This window comes from Neophocaena asiaeorientalis, unplaced genomic scaffold (assembly GCF_003031525.2).
Source record: "Neophocaena asiaeorientalis asiaeorientalis breed wild unplaced genomic scaffold, Neophocaena_asiaeorientalis_V1.1 scaffold396, whole genome shotgun sequence".
Classification (NCBI taxonomy): Eukaryota; Metazoa; Chordata; class Mammalia; order Artiodactyla; family Phocoenidae; genus Neophocaena; species Neophocaena asiaeorientalis.
The window spans coordinates 2,156,750-2,178,885 of record NW_020172455.1 but is presented as its reverse complement, the minus strand read 5'-3'; the positions used below and the strand labels follow the sequence as shown (position 1 = coordinate 2,178,885).

The 22,136-nt window shown below is 50.1% G+C and overlaps 1 protein-coding gene across 1 annotated transcript in view; it reads left to right on the top strand.

Moving 5' to 3' along the window:
• Positions 1–22,136, top strand: part of GREB1 (growth regulating estrogen receptor binding 1) — a 69,431-nt gene that overhangs the window by 21,835 nt on the left and 25,460 nt on the right. Inside the window, exons 9-19 of the mRNA XM_024737736.1 lie at positions 2,325–2,510; positions 5,345–5,695; positions 6,783–6,911; positions 7,629–7,757; positions 8,397–8,594; positions 9,310–9,490; positions 11,186–11,381; positions 12,828–12,964; positions 18,335–18,674; positions 20,237–20,352; positions 21,663–21,862. Coding sequence (XP_024593504.1) covers positions 2,325–2,510; positions 5,345–5,695; positions 6,783–6,911; positions 7,629–7,757; positions 8,397–8,594; positions 9,310–9,490; positions 11,186–11,381; positions 12,828–12,964; positions 18,335–18,674; positions 20,237–20,352; positions 21,663–21,862 — 2,163 coding nt within the window. The remainder of the gene's footprint in view (positions 1–2,324; positions 2,511–5,344; positions 5,696–6,782; positions 6,912–7,628; positions 7,758–8,396; positions 8,595–9,309; positions 9,491–11,185; positions 11,382–12,827; positions 12,965–18,334; positions 18,675–20,236; positions 20,353–21,662; positions 21,863–22,136) is intronic.

Below are 22,136 nucleotides of genomic sequence, written 5' to 3'. Positions count from 1 at the left end.
TGACGACCATTTGCTTGTTCATTTGTTCCTTCAATCAGTCCCTCTCTCAGCCTCACTCGGCTCCTGCCGTGGTACCAGGCCCAGGGCTGAGCGCCGTGGGTGAGAGATGGGTCATCAGCCCCTTGCCGATTTGTCAGGCCCCCGGTCTGGCGGGTTGTCCTGTGACCACTAGTATTTTTGGGCCATGAAATCTGACTTTGGGCAAAGATAGCCACGGTCACCAGGCAGAAGCATGAAACAAGACAAGATTTGACCTCTATTTTGTGGGCTTATGTACGTGGTTGGAGGTCAATTTGTGGCTCAACTAAGGAAATTCCTTCCTAAGGAAGCGGGAGCCCTTGAAATGTGAGGATTCGTCAGGGCTTGTTTGATGATGGTGCTGGCCAGTGCCGTGGGCTGGCATGGAGTCTCTCACACACACACACACACACACACACACACACACACACTCACACATTCAGGTCCTTCTTAAATAAGGGCAGACTGTGGGGTTTTTTTCATTTTTTTATTTTATTTTTTTATTTTTTCTGTTATTATTAGATGGCATAAACTTTAAAAAAAATTTATAGGAGTCTAGTTGATTTACAATGTTGTGTTAGTTTCAGGTGTACAGCAAAGTGAATCAGTTGTACATATACACGTATCCACTCTTTATTAGATTCTCTTCTCATGTAGGTCATTACAGAGTACTGAGTAGAGTGAACAATATTTGGTATCATGTTTGTAGGAGTAGAGGAGAGAGGGTGGTAGGAAAGTGGGGAGGTATCTTACTCTTAATTACGAAATAGGAGAGGGTACTCCTTTCTTTATCCTAAAAAAAAAATGGACAGGATATTCAGGAAGAAGGGTGCAGGTCTGGGTTTTGAACTGGGCGTGAGGCTAGTTGCAGCGAGCGGGGCCTACTCTTCATTGCGGTGCGCGGGCTTCTCATTGTGGTGGCTTCTCTTGTTGTAGAGCATGGGCTCTAGGCGTGCGGGCTTCAGTAGCTGTGGCATGCGGGCTTTAGTAATTGTGGCTCGTGGGCTCTAGAGCGCAGGCTCAGTAGTTGTGGCGCACGGGCTTAGTTGCTCTGCAGCATGTGGGATCTTCCCGGCCCAGGGCTTGAACCCGTGTCCCCTGCATTGGCAGGGGGATTCTTAACCACTGCACCACCAGGGAAGCCCCTCAGATTCCTTTTATCTGGGCCCCGTTGTAGCTTCTCTGTGCCTCTTTCATGACAAATTTCACATCCTTCTTTTAATAGTAATTCTTTACGTTGCCTTTCATAAACCATAATGTTTGTGAACAGTGCTACCCAAATTGTGGTTCCTGGACCAGCAAAGCCAGCGTCACCTGGGACCTCAGTAGAGGTGTGAATTCCCATGCCCATCCCAGAATCCGAATCAGAAGCTCTGTGGTGGGGCCTGTGTTTTAGGAAGCCTTTCAGGGGACCCTCATGCACCCTCAGATCTGGGAATCAATTTCCTGGAGGACATGAACTGTGTCCCAGTCCCCAGATCTTCCCCCAGAGCCGAGTGTGAGGCCTGTACGTAGCACACGGCAGGCGTCCACTAAGTGTGTGTTTGGTGAATAAGTGGAGACCTTCTGAGTACAAGATGCCACACCCACGCTGAACCACATTTGAACATCTCAGCAACCACACGAGGGCTCGATTTTCTCCACCCCATTCTACAAAGGTGGAGACTGAGGCTTAGGGAAGTTAAGCTTCTCGTGGAGGGTCACATAGTTAATAAATGGTGCAGAGGCGATTCGGAACTGGCCTGGGCTGACCCGCCTCTGAGAGTTGCCATCAGAATTAATCTTGTAACGTTCGCTAAAGCATTTGTCAAGTTCTGTCAGTATTCGGAGTCTCTGGTCTGTACGGTGATTTATTTTCCTAACTCAGCTTGTCAGAGAGTTCTGGGAGACCGGGAGGCAGAATCCAAAACAGGGAGCTGGGGAGACTCGGGCTGGCGCAGGCCTGGCAAAGATCTCGTAGGCGTTGCCCGCGTGAAATTTCTAGAGTCAGAGCCGAAGGAGCAGCTCAGGCGATGGCTGTTCAGCTTTGCCAGTTCCCTCTGGGCCTGAGCTTGCTTGGCTGTAAAATAGGGGATTGGACTAAATGAACAAGCAAATGCTACAGCCCCTGTCTGTTCTCAGAGCAGGTGCACAAATCAGCAAGGGCTGGGAGTTCAAGATTTCCTTGGAAAGGAGCACTTGCGTTACCCCAGGTGCAACTGGCCTGCCTGTTTTCACTCCCTCGCATTCAGAGACCGCCCACATGTGGGGACCACGCCTTGTGCCCGAGGCCAGGGGCCAAGCGGGTGCTGTTTCTCCTCCCCCAGGGCACGGGCACTTCCCTTACCTCTGTGGGAACCTGAATGATGTCATCGTGAGCCCTCTCCTGTACACGTGCTACCGGAACTCCCAGTCCATCTCCAGAGTGTATGGACAGTATGGGGCCTCCACGATACAGCCCATCTCAGAGGAGATGCAGCTCCTGCTGACCGTCTACTACCTCGTCCAGCTGGGTGAGTCTCCCTCCCATTTCGTGGGAACCACTGGTGGAATAATCGCTAAAGGCGGGAACCGCACAAGCCTTGATCGCTGACCCTCTCTTGGAACCCTTGTGAAGACCGCATCTGCTGTCAGGTCACTGCAGTGGTCTCCACCCCGAGGGGCTGGGAAGGCCTTAAAGTAGGTCAAAATCTACAGTGAGAATTCAAAAATGATTTCCCTGCCCTTCTAGGCGCAGAGATACAGCAGGAAGAAAACAATGGCTTTGCCCTCAAGGATACTGTATGCTAGTGAGAGAGAGAGAAACAGTAAACAAGTGGAAAATAAGCAGAGGGAGGTGGGGTATGTGATTGTGGGGTTGTTTCAAGTTGTCAGAAAAGGCCTCTGTGAGGAGATGGCGTTTGGGTCGAGACCCGAGTGATGAGAAGGATCCAGCCTTATGACGATCCGAGGGAGGCAGAGTGGGGAGGATGGGTGGGCGGCAGGAGGGGCTGGAGCATGGAGCCCCAGGTCAGTGGGAGCCAGGGCGGCTGCAGAGTGAGAGCATGGCAGTGAGGGTGCTATCAGAGAGAGGGTAGGGCCTCAGGCTAAGGCCAGGGGTTCGTATTTTAGACACATTCAGAAACAATTTGTAATTGTCGGCTCAGGCTGCCATAACAAAATACTACAGACTGCGTGCTTAAACCTCAAAAATTTATCTTCTCACAGTTCTGGAGGCTGGAAATCCAAGATGAGGGTGGCAGCAAGGTTGGGTTCTGGTGAGGCCTCTCTTCCTGGCTTGCAGACGGCTGCCTTCTCACTGTATCCTCCCCTGTGCATGTGTGTGGGGACAGAGGGTGAGCTCTGGTGTCGCTTCCTCTTCTTAGAGTGCCACCAGTCCTACTGGCTTAGGGCCCCACCCTTCTGACCTCACTTAGCTACTTCTTTAAAGGCCCTATCGCTAAATAAGTCATATTGGGGGTTAATACTTCAACATTCGAATTTGAGGGGGACACAATTCAGTCCATAGCACCACTGCAATGTTTTGGGCAGGGGACAGATATGATCTGACTTTCATTTCAAGAAGACCACATGGGCTGCCATATGTGGCCAGATGGTGCAGTCGTCCCAGTGAAGGCAGGTGGTGGCTTGGACCACTAACAGCCACAGGGGAGAGATTCTGAAGGTCAGGATGGTGGGCTGTCTGTCTGAGGGACGTGAGGGAAAGACGGCACTTGCATTTTGGCCTGAGCAACCAGGTGAGCCATGGCGCTGGAGGATGAGCGAAAGTCCCGTCTCGGCAATTTCAAGTTTGAGCTGCTGATGGGACAGCCAGGTGGGCCGAGTCAAGGATTTGGATGTGCAGGTCTTGAGCCCCAGGGAGACGTTGCAGCTATAGGTATACATTTAGGAAACACCGGCTCAGTGACGATCTATATTAAAGCTGTGAGGCTGGATGAGAGACTGGGAGGAGTGGTGGATGGAGGGAAGTGCCAGGGTTTGAGCCCTGGGACACTCCGTATTCAGGGACCTGGAGGAGATGGAGATGGAGCAGGTAGGGAGGAACCCTCGACGGGGCTGCTTAGGACTGTCCGGAATCTGGGAGGATGTGCATGTGTTTCTCTTTCTCACTCTTACAATCCACATCCAATCCGTCAGTAAGCCCGGCTTCATCCTGAATCCAACCTCGCCCACCTTCTCCATCAACACCTCCCGTGCCCAGGGTACCACTCTTACTCAAGCTAAGACAGCTCAAGGCTGCACAGCTGGTGCCGGGTGGAGCTGGATGGGGACATGTCTTTTAAATCGAAGCGTGGTGCTCTTTTCTCCAGCTCACCCAAATATGAAATGTTGACACATCAACCAGAAAATACCCGTAGGGAAGAAAACATTGAAGGTACTCAATCTCACTAGTCATCAAAGAGATGCAAAGTTAGCACATAAACAAGTGATGCTTTTCTCAACTAAACTGATGATGACAACCCAAATGATGCTATCCAGTGGAGCTAAGGGTGCAGTAGAACCAGGGTTATCGTGTATCATTAGTATCATGGTACGTTGAGACATTTAAACCATCTGGAGACAGTCTGATGATATGTATTAGTTGGCTCTGTAAGCCCCATTTAGAGCATTTAGGCTAAGGAATGTCCTATATGTAAAGCTGTGTGTTGCAGAAGTGTTTATAAATGTGCTTGTTTGGAAGCAGTACAGGGGTCAACAGTAGATCAGCATTGCTCAGTCCGTGATGGTGCCTCCACGTTAACAGTGCCTGTTAGCAGTGCTGTTTATGAAGGCCGTAAACGTCATGCAAGCATGATTGTGCCGTGATGGTAAGGGAAGCAGACACGCCTTGAAGTCATAGGCCCGCAGTCATTATAACGATGTAAAACCTGCACGTGGAAAAGAAAAAAGACGGAGAGGGGCTTCCCTGGTGGCGCAGTGGTTGAGAGTCCGCCTGCCGATGCAGGGGACGCGGGTTCGTGCCCCAGTCCGGGAAGATCCCACATGCCGCGGAGCGGCTGGGCCTGTGAGCCATGGCCGCTGAGCCTGCGCATCCAGAGCCTGTGCTCCGCAACGGGAGAGGCCACAACAGTGAGAGGCCTGCGTACTGCAAAAAAAAATAAAAATAAAAAATGGAGAAACACACAAAAATAGTAGTGCTTCTGTTAGGTTGGTGAGATGAGGACTGCTTTTATCACCTCCCTCTATTTCCCAGCTGTCTCACATACCATTTAACGTTAATCATTTAGGTTGTGTTATTTGAGAGTTCGTTTACACGCATTTCCCCAGCACGGCCCGGTTATATTGGCGTGAAGTTGCCGCATGGGGCAGGTGCTGAAGCCCCTTCTGCCCGCCTTGTCGTTGCCAGCGGCGGACCAGGTGCCCCTGATGGAGGACCTGGAGCAGATCTTCCTGCGCTCCTGGCGGGAGTCGCACCTGACGGAGATCCGACAGTACCAGCAGGCGCCACCGCAGCCCATCCCGCCGGCGCCTGGGGCTGTGGCGCCCGTCACCTCGGCACAGCTGCCCTGGCTGGCCGGCCTGGCCGCCAGCTCCTGCAACGACAGCGTGCACATCATCGAGTGCACCTACTCCCTGGCCGAGGGCCTCTCTGAGATGTTCCGCCTACTCATCGAGGGCAAGCTGGCCAAGACCAACTACGTGGTGATCATCTGCGCCTGCCGGAGTGCCGCCATCGACTCCTGCATCGCTGTCACCGGTGAGGCCGGGCCCCGCCGCTGGGCTGCCGGGAGATCAGTCTGGTGATGCCCAGAAGCCCTCCTTTGCCGTCGCCCCCTTTTGCCTCTCGTGGCCCCGGGTTTGCAGCTGTGCTGGTTAGTAACAGCCGTTAGCGCACAGTAGCCCCTGGTGTGCCCTGAATAGTGTGCTTTGGGAAAAATTCCATTCCTCCTGGCATAGAAGGTGAGCCGTTCCCGTTTCTCTAGAGAGACTGGGGGCAGGTTTGGATCTGGTTAGATGCAGGGAAAACCTGGGTCCCCCGTGCACCTGCTGGTCTGTGGTTTAATGGCCCTCAGCTTCTTCAACTGGCCCTCAGCTTCTTCAACTACCTAATGGAGATGAAAAAGAAAAAATGGCCTTCTTGTGTTTGTGTGGGTTAATGAGCCAATTAGCTAATTAATTATAAAAACATGTATTGAAGCCCTACTATGTGCAGCCACTGTTCTGGGGGCTGGGGACACGGGAGTGATGTCCCTGCTTTCCTGGAGCGTGTGTTCTGGTGGGGAGACAGACACCAAACAGCGCAGAATGTCCCGGGGGGAGGGGGGAGGGGTGGAGGATTGCAGTGACTCTGCAGCGTCCCAGTGATCTCTTGGCATTCCTTCATCTTAAACACCTGTGTTTTTAATAAATTCTTTACATTGATTTCAGAAATATCTTTAGTAATAAACCTCGAGCCCCTGCTGTGTCAGTCACTGGGCTGAATATTTTATAAACATTGTCTTGTTTTATCCTCACAACAGTCCTGTGAAGTAGATGGTACTTTTAGCCACGAATTCCGGATGAGGAAGCTGGGTCAGCCTAGGTTACACAGCTAGTTAAGTGGGGAGAGAGTCAGGTTCCAAAGCCCATACTCGGGGATTTCCCTCTTATTATCCCAACTACTAAACTGGGCCGGGGGTGTGTACCCTTTATTTCACCAGCAGGAAGCCCTGCTCTTAGCCAGGCGTGGTGCTGGGCTTGCGGGATGGAGGGAGAAAGAGATTCAGGCACAGACCCTGCCATCGAGGAGCTCACGTGCTAATTCTAAGCAGAGGGCCCAGTCCAAATTGTTGTTTGTTTTCCAGGAAAATACCAAGCCCGGATTCTTTCTGAGAGCCTTCTCACCCCTGCCGAGTACCAGAAAGAAGTCAATTCTGAGCTGGTTACAGGGAAAGTGGACTCTCTGGGAGCCTTTTTTAGCACCCTCTGTCCAGGTAGGCTTGTAGTGAGACAGGTGCAAATTCATAAATTGCTGAGAAAGACACAAAGGGCAAGGTCGTCTCAGGGGATGGAGCCCATCCCCGTGACCTGCTGAGGCTGGCCCGGATTTACATGTGTGGGCGGCCCTTCCATCTGTGGGGTTTCTGGCTGGCTGTTCCCTGCTCTGGCTGTGGGTTCTCTAGGTGGTGGCTTTGTGGTTTCTGTCCTTTGGGGGCACACAAGGGCCTTGTGCCTGGTTCTCCGTACCTCTCCGGCTCTGTCCATCACCCTCCTGCCTCCCCCTCTGTGTTGCTTAAAGCTTCTCACTGGAGAAGTGTATTCTCTGTGCCTCATTCTGTGTCTCCTATGCCTTGAGTGCCCGTCTCCCTTCTTTTCCTGGCCACTCACCCTACAAGACTCACCCCATTTCCTCCCAGACACTCTTGCTGGCCCCTCCTTCTCCAAGATGTGCTCAGACCCCTACCTCCTGACCTTTGGCACCTTGCTCTTCTTTCTTTCTGTCCTGGCACCTTCTGGGTCATAATGTAATTTTCTTTAGCACATACATCTGCCTTCCTGGGCTGTGGGCTCCTTGCCAGGATGGGACACCCTATCTCTGGTGCCCCAGGCCCAGGACAGTGCCTGACACATAGCGGGTGTTCCATAGATGCTTTTGCCGAGTTTCACTGAGACAGAAAACCCATTTCTGTTATTCTGTCTGTTTTGGGCAGAGGGCGACATTGATATTTTGCTGGACAAATTTCATCAGGAAAATCAAGGCCAGATTTCTTCCTCACTTACTGCCTCCTCCGTCACCAAATCAGCATCTCTAGATGTCGGCGGGACACGGCTATGCACAAGTGAGTGATGCCGGGGCGCTGGTGGCCAAGCTCTGGGCTGGTGAGGCAGCTTCCAGGGCCCCCAGGGGCTGCAAGGAAGCAGAGCTAGAGGCACCTCCAGCGGGCAGGGCATCTCCTTAGAATCGAGTAGACCTAATATCTAATTTTAGTTTTAGTCTTTGATGATAACAGTCTCATTTTACCCGGAAATGTACATCTGTACGGTTTTCCTGAGATGGCACATTTCTCTGTTGATTTCCAGTTTATCGATGCACTGTTGAAATGCTTTATTCCTTCTAAGTTCCTGAAGGGCTGTGATGGTCTCCTCCTCTTCCAGAGAACCTGTAACCTCTTCCAAAATCTAATCTCAGCGTCAGCTTCCCTGGGTTGCCGTCCTTGTCCCCTCCAGGTGGAGTAGGTCACAGCCTCTGTGCCCCCCGAGTGCTGTTCATCCTTTTATTTTTCAATTAGGAAAAGGGTGTGAAATGACCATCACGGCGGGTAGCCCGGAGCAGGCGCTCAATGAGTATTGGTGTTTTCCCCATTCCCTCATCACTTTGTGTGCTAGACGGGGGCCCCCTGCTTGATTCCCTAGCCGAGGTCCAGGGCTGTAGCCATCTGCTGGCGCGCACCTCACCTTGATGGGGGCTCTGGTTCCAGGTTACCGTCTGGAGCCTCACTGCATCCGGCCCTTCCAGCTGGCCGTGGCCCAGAAGCTCCTCTCCCACGTGTGTTCAATCGCAGATTCCAGCACCCAACATCTGGACTTAGGGTCCTTTGAGAAGGTGGACTTTCTGATTTGTATTCCACCCTCAGAGGTGACCTACCAGCAGACCCTGCTCCACGTCTGGCATTCAGGTACGGGCCTTTCAGGGGCAAGCGTGAAGTCTGTGTGGAGAGGCTTTGATCTGTTTGCATTCAGCTTTGGATTCTAACACCATCTTTACTTCTAAAGTAGAAGGTGCCGTATCAACACCCCGGTTTCATAGCTCATGAAACTGATGCCCAGAGGAAGCGACTTGTCCGCTATTTTATAATCTGTTAAAGGTAGAACGTGACTTGAGTGTTCCCTCTGTCCCACTCAAGTCAGTGAAGTATGTCCCGATATCTGGCTTCAACTTTTCCCTGTGCTTTCAAGGGGATTAAACATGAACCACACAGAGAGTCAATGTCTTCACTCGGAGGGTTCACTCTGAGTGCTCTAACCTACGGCCTGGTGGCGTTCAGGCTGGAGATGATTTGGGTGGGTGAGAGGGGCCCTTTCCCTTTCTTTCAGTCACCCATGCTGGGATCAGCTGCTTCACGAAGGCAGCTTTGCTGTGCCCCTGGGTGGGCTGTGTACATAGCACGCTGGGGAGCAGGCCCACCTCCAGGCCCTGCTCCTGCAGGCAGTGACACGACAGTCGTTTGCACGGGAATCGGCCTCCCTGACTCACACGTACCGCCTGCATCCCTGTAGCCTCCAGTCCCAGCAAGGAGCTGCCATGTGGGAGATGCGCCTCAAGTGTCTGCTGCTGACTGAAAAACTCATGACCATGTTTGGAGTTACTGATGTATTTTCACTGTGTTGCAGGGGTTTTGCTGGAGCTTGGCTTGGAGAAGGAGCACATGACCAAGCAGAGGGTCGAGCAGTACGTTTTGAAGCTAGATGCCGAGGCGCAGACCAAGTTCAAGTCCTTTCTGCAAAACTCCTTTCAGAACCCACACACACTCTTCGTCCTCATCCACGACCATGCCCACTGGGATCTCGTGAGGTTAGACTGGCTTTGGCACATGGCAGGGCTGGCATTTCCCTTCTTTGAATGAATATGTACGGATAATACCGTGGGTATAAGTGTTAAAAAGATGAATGGTGTTGGGGGCTTGGCATCTGTAGGCAGATGCTGTGGGTGTATTTCAGACCTTAGGGCCGGAAGTTACCTGAGGGATCATCTAGTGCAGCCTCTGAAAGGTACCATTATGGCAGCTAGAGAAGGGAAGCACCTCGCTCAATATCGCAGGCGGGTGTGGGGGAGGGAGGGTATCAGTGGCAGAGCACCAGGTGCCGGGAAGGGATCCTGATGGAAGTAGCTCTGCCCAGGCCCCTTCCTGATGGAGCCCCATTGGCTCTGCATACCATGGGTCACAGCTGGTGCCCTTCCCAGGGGAGATTTTACTTTCTCAATTCAAATGAACATAAATCGAGATGAATTTCACCTGGTGTCAAGCCTGGAGTCTGGCAGGATTCCTGGGTGTTTACCAGGATTGGTCATGTCCATGAGACTGGCCTTGGGGTTGTGTGTTTAGACAGTGCCGCTGACATGGACGAGGGGGGAAAGAAGATTGTGGGTCGGGTATCGGAGGAAGGCTTTGATTTAGCGCAGGGCCTGAAGCTCAGGGCTGGCCGGAGCCTTAAAGTTCGCCCAGTTAAAGAGTTTACATTCTCGCGTCCATGCACGGGCGCGGGGGAGTTTGAACATTCTGAAGTATATAAAAAGCTAAATTGTACATATTCATTTGGTGGGTAGGTTTCTCAGAGTGGCTACCTGCCACCTGAAAGGAGAAGCACTGATTTTTTCCTGTCCCCCTAGATTTACAGACAAGAGTGCTGAGACCACTGACCCACTGAGAAAGGCTGAGACGCACTTATCTCCTCGGCCCCGTGTCCAAAATGCTTCCCATTCCTGACCCTATACTTTAAAATTTAGTACAGAGTTTACCATGTTATGTCCTCTTTGGGTCATTTCAAGATCAGTAGGAGGGCTTCCCTGGTGGCGCAGTGGTTGAGAGTCCACCTGCCAATGCAGGGGACATGGGTTCGAGCCCTGGTCCAGGAGGATCCCACGTGCTGTGGAGCAACTAGGCCCGTGCGCCACGGCTACCGAGCCTGTGCTCCTGGAGCCCATGCCCTGCAACAAGAGAAGCCACCACAGTCAGAAGCCCGCGCACCGCAGCGAAGAGTAGCCCCCGCTCCCCGCAACTAGAGAAAGACCGCGCACAGCAACGAAGACCCAATGCAGCCAAAAATAAATAGATAAAATAAATAAATTTATTTTAAAAAAAAAGAAAGATCAGTAGGACTGTTGGAGAAAAGGATTTAAGTAGGCAGGTGTACAATCAGATGGGGCCGAGGGAGAAAAGGCGAGACTCATTGACAGCTCCTGGGTGAGCATTCCTGTGCTAGAGAAGCGGGTGGATTGTGTATCTTGCAAGCAATCCTCTACAGACACTGTTCCCCCAGCCAAGCTTTTAATAAGTCATGAGTATTCAGGGGAGTCCCTGACGGGTACCTGAAGTGCAGTCATATTGAAAATTTCATTTTGCTGGTCATGGGCAGAGCCCTAAGCTTCGATTGTTGCCGGCGTTGGGAGGCTCACTGTCAATCGATGCAACTGCTTGATTGTCGTCAGATGACAGGACAGTGCTTGCCATTGCACTTATCATTTCTTCTCTCTCTTTTGCCCTCTCAGTAGCACTGTTCATGACCTCTACTCCCAGAGTGACCCGTCCGTGGGGTTGGTGGACAGATTGCTCAACTGCAAGGAGGTGAAGGAGGCCCCCAACATCGTGGTGCTCCACGTGACCTCCTTCCCGTATGCACTGCAGACGCAGCACACCCTCATCAGTCCTTACAACGAGATACACTGGCCGGCCTCCTACAGTAATGTGAGTGTCCCAGGCTGCTGGACCCACTGTAGCAATGACCTTGCGCTGGAAGAGATCCTGTTCACTAAAGGCTTGACTGACCAGCCCAGTTGAGGCTCCGTGGGTTCCAGCTCCTTGGACCTTTGATTCTACCCGGGGTTAGATTTAAACCCTTCTTGGTCTTTAGAAACCTTCCTGTGTGCATTTGTCGGCTCCCTGTCTTAGAGCATGTAATGCAGCGCAGTTGGTTTACTGTTTCTCTGGCGACTGAAGCTCTCTGAGCAGCGTTCTGAACGCCTGCTCTCCTGGTGTTGGACGTACAGCCCTCTAGGGCTGTGGGGATTTGGACTCCACGTGGGGTGACTCTAAGTTTGTCTAGAAGCCCTGGAAATGCTCCTATCTTTCCTACCCCTGCATCCTTCAGCAGCGAGGTTCAAAATCTCCTTCCTCAAAATGAACGCACATCCACAAACCCTGGTGAGCTTTATTTCAGCTTATCACCTGCCATTTTCTCATCAAAATAGAAGACAGCAGTCATTCTGGTAATTTGAGAAATCTGGTGGTTGGATTCCACCTAACTACACAGCAATAAGTAGACATCAAGTTGCGGACTTTTTCGGAGTGTCTTGGAAGCATCCAGGGAACTTCTAAAGGTGCTAATGCTTGGGTTCCTTCCCGCCGATTCAGAATCAGAGTAGCAACGGCATTTGTTTTTATGTAGCGCTTACCGTGAGCCAGGCAGGCACTGTTCTAAGTGCTTTATCATGTGAACTCAGATAAGACACAGGTGCTAGGATGGTTTCTGATTTACAAATGGGGAAAATGAGGCAGAGGGGAGGGGTTAAGCCACTTGCCTAAAGCCATGCGGCTAGAAGGTTCTGGAGCCGGGATGTGACCCAGTCCAGCGAAATCCACGGTCCTCATGTTTAACCACCGTGCTACTTGAGGATGAAGTTCATGCCTTTGTAATTTTAGCATCCTCCCACAACTTTGCCATGCTCTGAAGTTTGATAAGCTCTGATGCTAGTTGGGGAGGAATTTTATATCAGTGTGGGTAAAATTGGTTGGATAAATGCATTTCTTTCTGCTGATTTAATAGCAGCTGAATGCAAAACAGTTGATTTGTCTATTCCTAAAACCAGCTAAAATTGTTGGAAAGAAGCAATTTTAACAAAGGAAGTTGTGTGTTTAAAAAAAAAAAAAGGGGCTGATTTTCTTCTTGGCGAAGGCACTGGGGTCAACTGAATGGAAAAGTTTTGACTGATGGGAAGGTGCCGGCCCTTACGCGTGGAGTGCTCTGTGCTCTGGGGCGCAGAGGAAAGACAGTTGTAAAACGTCATCCAGGGGATTGCAGAGTCAGCACGGTTCAGATCAAGATGCCTGTCCAGGTCATCTGTGCGCCCAGCACGTGACCCCTTCAGTCCCCACAAAGGCAGTGTTTGCGTGACCGATGCGCTTCTGTTTTAGGGAGTGGACTTGTATCCTGAGAATAAGAAGTACTTCGGGCTGTCCGAGTTCATCGAGTCCACCCTCTCAGGACACAGCCTCCCCTTGCTGAGATACGACAGCTCCTTTGAGGCCATGGTCACCGCATTGGGAAAAAGGTACCCGTCTCTCTTGAAGTTACTAAAAATGCTCCGTAGTCAAGCATTTTTAGGGCCACCTCTCTCCCTTCCTGGGTGACTCAGTCCCTCTGTTAAAGGGATCCTGGTTTATTTCTCATCTTGCATTTTGGGCCGGTGATGTTGTTCCAGAAAATTTGAGAGGTGAGAATGGGCAGAAATATGCTAGAATGTGGGATTATATGTCTGAGACTCAAGGGAGGGCAAGAAAATGGGAGGTGAGATAGCAAAAGGTGCAAAGGAAGAGAGAGTGGCGGTCAGTTGGCTTTGTCTTTATTTCCTTTTCACATCATCTACTGTCTGCTTATTTCTCGCCAGTCACTGTTCTTACTTTGATTATGTTATTTAGTCCCGACCTCTCTGAGCCAGTTGCTATTATTATTCCCATTTTGCAAATACACTGAGACTCAGGGAGACCCCATGGCTTTCTCAGGCCACACGTCTAGCGAGTGACTGAACTGGGTGTGAACCCAGAGTCAGTGCTACCTTTTCAACCCTGTCACAGCAGACCCCTGAGGTGGATATCAGCACTGCCATCTTACAGATGAGGGAACTGAGGCTCAGGGGGGTTAAGTGCCAACATTCACGCAGTTTATACGTGGAAAAGCCAGGCCAAGTTTTACAGACTGTCTAATACAAAACAAAATGAATGGCTCTGCCGCCAGTTGTGGGTGTTGGACTGAGCTCTGCTGTCTCCCCTCTCGGGACCTCACTTGTCTCGCTTGCTGACAAAGGGATCGAATTAGACATGTACTTCCCAAGCTGGGCTCCAAGCTATACTGCCGGATCCTAATAGTTGTTATGTCACGAGGGGTTCCATGGTCATGTGTGTTTGATAAACCTTACATTTAACAAAGGATTCTTCTCGCAGTGAGAGTTCTCAAAGCCTTCAATGTGCCATGTGTGCTGTAAATCTCCAAGAGACGGCTAGAGCGTGCAGCTCCTCTGTTGTCTCATGGGATTAGTGTTCCCCAGAGCACCCTTTGGGGAGCTAAATCCCTTTCAGCTCTGATGCTGATGGGTTTAATCAGGCCACTTCTCCAACTCTTGGATTGTCAGCTGAGCTCTCATAACCTTGCTGAGGGAAGACACCCTCCAAGATTTTACACTAAGGCTGTGAGAACTGACCTTTGTCCTGCCTCTGCTTCTCTGCCTGGCTCCCCAGCTTCTCCTCGTGCAGGAAGCACGTGCTGAGTGCTTAGTGATCTGTAGACGCCGGGCCAGTATTTTCCATTTATTGCCTAATATAATCCTCACAATGGCACAGTGAGATAGGAGACACTGTTATTCCCCCATTTGACAGAGAAAGAAACAAAGACTCGGGTTAGGTCACTTGCCCAAAGTCATGTGGGGGGTTTGTAGTGAAGCCAGACCAAATCCTGGTCACTTAAGTCCAAAACAGTAGACCTACTAAACTGTACGGAGCGAGCCCTCACACTGGTAGAAGGCCAGAGTGATCATGGCACCATACCTCCTGGCTCTACTCTTCATTGCTTTTAACTTTAGGCGAATCATTGAACCTGCCTGAACAGTCTACTTTCAAGTGATACTGTGCCACTTCCTGTATAAGATTCTTACAATAGTATGTTTCCATTTCTCTCCTCCTAGGCTTTGTGCTTTTGTTATCATACATTTCACTTATGTATGTTATAAACTCCCCAATAAATCACATTTGCTTTAGGCAGTCGGTCACCTTTTAAAGATATTTAAATAAGAATATATTTTAAGACCTCCTTTCTAATTTATGCACACAGTTATTACTTCCAGTGCCTTCATTCCTTTGTGTAGATCCAGATTTTTATCTGGCATCATTTTCCTTCTGTCCAAAGGACTTTCTTTAACATTTCTCGGAGGGAAGGTCTGCTGGTGATGAATTCTTTCAGCTTTTATGTGTCTTTAAAAGTCTTTATTTTGCCTCATTTTTGAAAGATATTTTCCCTGGGTATAAAATTTAGGTTGACTTCTTTCTTTCGAAGTATTAAAGATGTTGCTCTACTATCTTCTGACATACATTGTTTCAAATCAGAAGTCTGCTGTCATCATCACCTTTGTTTCTCTCTGTGTAATGACCTCTCTTCCCCACCACTCCCTCCCAACCCCGGCTTCTTCAAAATGTTTTAAATTTATCACTGATCTTAAGCAATTTGATTAAGATAGGCCTTGGTGTGGTTTTCTTCATGTTTCTTGAGTTAATTGAATTTTCATCAAATACGAAAAAATTTTAGTTGTTATTTCCTCAAAAATTTTTTTCTACATCTCTCCTTTCCCCTTTTAGAGTAATCCAATTGTACATAGATGAGCCTACTTGAAGTTGTTCCATAGCTCTCCGATGCTATAGTCATGATTTTCTGTTTCCCTCTGTTTCATTTTAGATCCTTTCTATTGTTATGTTTTCAAGTTTACTAGTGTTGTTTTTTCTGCCGTCAGTCACATCCAGTTTATTTATATTTTTATTTTTCACAAAAGCAAAATAGTCATATAACAAGGTTCCTAAGAGAAGAAGAAAGGCAATTTCAGGTAGCTCATACATGAGTGTACACACTGACAAATTGATAATAAATGGTTACTTGTGGTTGTTTATTAATAAGGACTGTTCCTTGCAAGTGACTGAAACCCAACTTGAACTACTTTAGGAAAGGGAGAGGAATGCACTGACTCATGAAATAAAAGGAGAGGTTGAATAAATAAACCACAGAACCAGATGCAGCTGGTTTCAGGAACAACTTAAGTTAGGTATTAAACACTGCCAAGACTGTGTTGTCTTGTCTTTGGTATTTTTCTCTGTGTTAGCTTTATTGTATCTCATCACACACTGGTTTCTTCCATGTGCTGACGACATCATCCCTAGCTGCTGCTGAACTTGATATTCTCCAGCTTCTAGAAGGGGACTGATTCTTAGAAATAGTTTGAAAAATCCCAAGAAAAGACTGATGACCCATCCTGGGTCAGGTAGCCATTCCTGAACTGATCCATTGTAGCTGGCAGGGCTGGGCCAAATACCAAGATGGTAGCTTCCATGAGAATTCAGGATCCAGTTTTTTTTCTGTCTCAGACATTTTAGTTTTCATCTCTAGAATCTGAGTCTTTTTTATGTTTCCACTTAAAATGCTTAATTTTTCCTGCATCTTCTTAAACATATGGAATATAGTTATAATAATTGTTTTAATGTTCTTCTCTACTAATACTGTCATCTGTGTTGTTTCTGGGTCAGTTTCTATTGGTTGATTTTCCCCCTTCCTTATTATGGGTTGTATTTTTCTGCTTCTTTACATATCTGGTAATTTTTGAGAGGATGCCAGACATTGTGAATTTTACCTCGTTGGGTGCTGTATTCCTATAAATCTTCTTAAGCTTTGTTCTGAGATACAGTTAAGTTACTTGGAAACAGTTTCATTCTTTCAGGTCTTGCTTTTAAACTTTGTTAGGCAGGACCAGGGCAGGTTTTAGTCTAGGGCTAATTTTGTTCACTACTGAAGTGAAACCCTCTAAGTACTCTACGATATTTCATGAATTTTGATGTCTTCCACACTGGTGTTGGGAATGGGAACTATTCCAAGCCCTATGTGAGTCTGAAGTCTTGTTCCCTCTCATCCTTTTGGATGGTCCTTTTCTTGGCTTTGGGTAGTTTTCTCACATATATGCACTGATCGCTACTTAGCTGAGGACTTGAGTGGGACCCTCTGCGGCTCTCCTGAGTTCTCTTATCTGTGCAGTTCTCTCCTCTTTGGTAATTTCCCCCGTGAACTCTGGCTGCCTTGGTTTCCCTGGACTCCAGATCTTTCCCCAACTCAGGGAGACACTGGGGCTTGCCTGGGTTCCTCCTTCCTGAGCAATCCTGGGAACTCTTTCCGGGTAGAAACCAGAGGCTCACCTAATTTCTTTCCAATTTCGAAGGATCACCGTCTTTCATTGCTCGTTGTCTTGAAACACTGTTGTTTCATATATTCATCCAGATTTTTAGTTATTTCTGATGGAAAAATAAATCTGGTCCTGTTACTCTGTCTTGGCCTGAAGCAGAAGTCTCTGCTTGTCCTTTGAGCAGAGTTGAAAGCGGATGTCGTATGTGGGGAGAAGCGTGTGCTGCTCCCTAAGTGACAACGCGCTCTTCTTACCTTGCTCAAGGTGACAAGGGGCCACCACAGCTGGGGCAGTGCTGTAGAGAGTGGAGACAATGCATTTCCCACTCTGCTCTCTTTCTTCCTGGGCACTACTTGGCCAGTGCACCAGGGAAAGGGTAAAGCAGTGCTCGGGCCACTGGTCCCCTTTGTGTCAGAACCTGCGGACACTTAATGCCTTCCCAAGACAGCACTGGTATTGGCAAGTCTGCCAGGCCAACTCTTCAGTTCACAGACGCCATAAAGTAGTTGAGTGCTAAGGAGAAAGAATGAACAAAAGTATAACGATGGGCAGAAGATATCAGAGATGCTGTTGGAAGGTGAGCTGGCTGCCCTGATAGAACTCACAGGGTTACACGGCCGTGGGAGTGTTCCTATCTTTGTAGGTCAAGAAACTACTTTATCTTTGCTCCAAAAAGCCACTGAGTCAAGGGACTCATTCCATCTAAATAAACTGCCAAGAGCATTGCCTATAAACGGAACATCAATTTGTCTATTCCTACTGGAAACACAGAGTGACGTACAGTGACTTGGGTTTCTCTGGTGGTGTTCTGGGGTCTGTCTCTAGCACAAGGGTCAGAGCTGCTCTGGCAGTGCACGTAGTTGTGGGACGGGTCTCCCCCTTCGTGTGACCACAGCTTCTGAAACAAAAACTAGGATTCTTGGTTTGACCGGCTGTGTTTGGATTTGTAATTCATCTGTCAAATTAAAGTCACATTAGTTACATTTCTAATAACTCACTGTACATGAAATGAATGATATGCCTTTAAGATGGTCCCCCCAAATCTGGGGTGAGTGGTAGCTGCACTTACATACTGATTACTGATGGTTCTTCTATTGCCAGTGGCAACCTGGGGCAAACTACCTAACTCATGGAAACATAAATTAAGCTGATGATGGGCATTTATTTTACTCATTCATCTAGTCGTTGAACAGATCTTTATTGAGCAGCTAGTATGAGCCAGCAGCAACAGCGAAACTTTGCTTCTGTTTCTCAGCTGGAAATGATAAAGCAGTTTTTGACTTGACTTCTAAGGAAGAGTTCAATTTCAGGTTGTAAACAACCAGCTTCAAAAGGCAACACCACTTGTTCGTGATCCAGGAGTTGCCTGTGCCCGAGATGGCAGGTGTCTGGGTTACTTGTTTGCCCCGGGAAGGCCTTTCTGTCTCGGAGCTCTCCCGGCATCCTTGGGGGTTGCAGCCCTGGGTCACGACGTGGTCTCTCTGTTCCTTTCAGGTTCCCCCGCCTGCACAGCGCGGTGATCAGGACCTTTGTTCTCGTGCAGCATTACACGGCCGCAATGATGGCCGTGAGCGGCCTCTCTCAGATGAAGAACTACACATCGGTGGAGACACTGGAGATCACGCAGAACCTCATCAACTCCCCGAAGCAGTGCCCCTGCGGCCACGGGCTCATGGTCCTGCTGCGGGTGCCCTGCTCCCCACTGGCGGCCGTGGCCTACGAACGGCTGGCCCACGTGCGGGCGCGGCTGGCCCTGGAGGAGCACTTTGAGATCATCCTGGGCAACCCCAGCTCTGGCATCACCATCGGGAAGCACTTCTTGAAGCAGCTCAAGGTGGGACAGGAGTGGGGATAGACTCCTGGGAGGGCAGTGGGGCGGGACCACCAGGGGGTGGGGAGGAGAGGGAGTGGGGTGGCGACAAACTCCTTAAGGTCCCATCCCGGTCCATAGGTCCATCGTGGCCTCTGCATACCGGGCCACCCCTCCAGCTGCCTCTCTCGCCACATCCCTACCTGCAGCTTTCAGTCCAGCTGCACTACATTACTTATAAAAGCTGCATCCCCCAAAAAACACACTGTCTTGCTCTTTCAAACTTCTGGGTTATAGCTTGATTTTATTTCTTTCTGGGGATTCATTTCTTCTTCTTCTTGTTTATTTAGCTGATGCCTATCAATCTGCAGAATTCAACTCAGTGTCTTTTTTTTAAAAAATTCTTATTTATTTATTTTTGGCTGCGTTGGGTCTTTGTTGCTGCATGCAGGCTTTCTCTAGTTGCGGTGCGCGGGCTTCTCATTGCGGTGGCTTCTCTTGTTGCGGAGCATGGGCTCTAGGCACACAGGCTTCACTAGTTGTGGCTCATGGGTTCAGTAGTTGTGGCACGTGGGCTCAGTAGTTGTGGCATGCAGGCTCAGTAGTTGTGGCTCGTGGGCTCTAGAGCGCAGGCTCAGTAGTTGTGGCACAGGGGCTTAGTTGCTCCGCAGCATGTGGGATCTTCCCGGACCAGGGCTCGAACCCATGTCCCTTGCCTTGGCAGGCAGATTCTTAACCACTGCACCCCCAGGGAAGTCCCCAGTGTCTTTTCTTCTTTCAGGAAGCTGCCCTTCCCCCTACTTGTCCCCCTGTGCCCCCCAACCTGGGGCAGGTTCTGCTTTCCCTGCCTGTCATCTGGCTCTTCCCCCAGCAGGGAAGGGCAAGGACAGCCCCACACATCTCAGCCCCCCAGACTAGCACAGTGCCTGGACCATAATCGCCTTTCACTAAACGTACAGGTGACGGAGGATGCAAAAGGGTTAGCGTGAGAATACTGAGAGAATAATTGGGAAGGCACTGTGAAGGCACAGCCCCACAGTGGAGAGAACATAGTACCGAATGTCAGGCAGTTGTGGGTATACACTGTCTCACACCGAATGTTAGGCAGTTGAGGGGATACACTGTCTCGCAAAGAGTCAGTCAGTCGGTTGGCAGATATTTCTTGAACGGCTGATAAGTGCTAGGCAGTGTTCTGTGTGGCTGGGCGTCCCGTGGTGAAGCCAGTGGTATGCTTATTTGCAGTTTAAATGTGATAAAAATCCAGCGAGGCATTGCAAGGGCTTTAAATCAGCAGAAGGACGTCAAGGTTCCCTTGGAGCTGGGCTGGTTGGAAAGTAAGAAGTCTTAGAGCTTTCTTTTTATTTTTTTGTGGTACGCGGGCCTCTCACTGTCGCGGCCTCTCCCGTTGCGGAGCACAGGCTCCGGACGCGCAGGCTCAGCGGCCATGGCTCACGGGCCCAGCTGCTCTGCAGCATATGGGATCTTCCCGGACCGGGGCATGAACCCGTGTCCCCTGCATCGGCAGGCGGACTCTCAACCAGTGCGCCACCAGGGAAGCCCACAGCTTTCTTTTTAATTACCTGCAGATGTGGCAGAAAATTGAGGATGCGGAGTGGAGGCCTCAGACGTACCTGGAGTTGGAGGGCCTGCCATGCATCCTGATCTTTAGTGGGATGGACCCACACGGGGAGTCCTTACCAAGGTGAGTGGGGAGGGACTGTGTACCTGGGGGTCTCTGAGGAGCCAGTTGCCCGGGCTCGCCGCTGGGGGCTTTGCCAGGTCAGGCTTCCCCTGCCCGACTCTTGGGAATGCATTCGCATCAAAGTCATCATAGATGTGTATCTTCATGGTGACCGTTTTCCAGCAAATGTCAGTGAAATGCGTCTGAGGCCTGGGCAGCTTTTCCTAATTCTCGGACAGGCACCCCCCCCGGGCTCATGGTGGTGGATGTGGGGACTCTTGCCGGGAGGGCCTGTGGTGGTGGATGTGGGGACTCTTGCCGGGCTCCGTGGCTGGAGGCCCTGTAGCTGATGAGGAAGCTGAGGTTTACAGAGATTAAGCCAGTGCGCTGTATGGCGGACACCAGGGCCTCCCGGCTTCTTGCCGTTTGGCCACACGACACTCACGTGAGGGCCACCTCGCACCGCGTACTCACGGGCCGGGTAAAAGCGTCCGCACAGGGTTCAACCTCAGTTGTTGCCGTGTCACGGATCAAGTCTTCTATTCCTCAACTCCGTAAGGGCTAAGACAATGTCTTAGTCTATCTTAACGTTGAGCAAGCATTTACTTTTTATATCAGGCACTGGGCTAGACTTTTAGTCTACCATTTGCACCTTACGACCATAGTATTACTACCCTGTTTTATAGATGAGCAAGTGAAAGGTCACTTGCTTTAATAAAAGCCTAACTGCAACCCCCATCTGCCTCTCTCCAAGCCCTGCCCCAGCCTGCCCTCTGTGCCCCCTCCTCCACGTGTGTCGTGACTCATTGGCATGTCTTCCCAGGCAGACTCTCGTTTCCAGTATGGCGATCCCTTGATGACCATCCCCTCCCTTGCATGGGGCATAGTCTTGGGCACATTTTAAATGTTGATGGAATCATCAAATATCCACTTATTACATGTATTTCTCCCAGCAGTGCACGTAGATGGTTATTAATATTCACGGCCATCTTTCATTTGAAAACAATCTGAGCCTCCAAGACGTTGCCCAGCTTGTTGAGGGTCTGTCGCCAGGAAGTGGCAGGGCTGGGGTTCAAGCCTCCTTTTTGTCTGACCTGAAAGTCAGTGTTCTTTTGATTCTAAGCAGCGCGGGGCTAAATCCACGGCAGGGGCCCCCAGAGACTTGCAGTCAAACAGACTGTGTTGCTCAGGGGTCCCAGTGATGCTGTTTGCTTCTCCGTTTGTATGAGTCCTAGGGGCCTAACGAGGAAGGCAGCGTGCTGGTCCCCAGCGTGAGCGGTACCTCCTCTGTAGAAGGCAGTCGATAGAGCCCTTCTTCCGTTTCCTCCCAGGTCTCTGCGGTACTGTGACCTGCGGCTCATAAACTCCTCCTGCTTGGTGAGGACGGCACTGGAGCAGGAACTGGGCCTGGCTGCTTACTTCGTGAGCAGCGAGGCTCCCCTGGAGAAGCGGGCCCGGAGTGAGGCCTTGGAGAGCGATGCCGAAAAGCTGAGCAGCACAGACAACGAGGATGAGGAACTGGTGACGGAAGGTGCGGAGGGCCGGGCTGGACACCTGTCCCGCGCGCGGCGCGGCCCTGGGCCCACCTGCTGGTCAGCAGCTCCCGATGAGAGCCATCTACATACGCCTTTAGGGGAAATCCCTCAATGATTTCAGATTTTGCTTTCTCCTCCTCATTTTTGGTCATGTGAGAAAATGGAAATCCCAACAGGTTCTTTGTAGCTCTAGAATTCTTAAAGAGTAGGAAGAAAAATGGACATTTCCTAGGCTTTAAGTTCATGCCTTGTTTGAATTGCTGGTGGAAT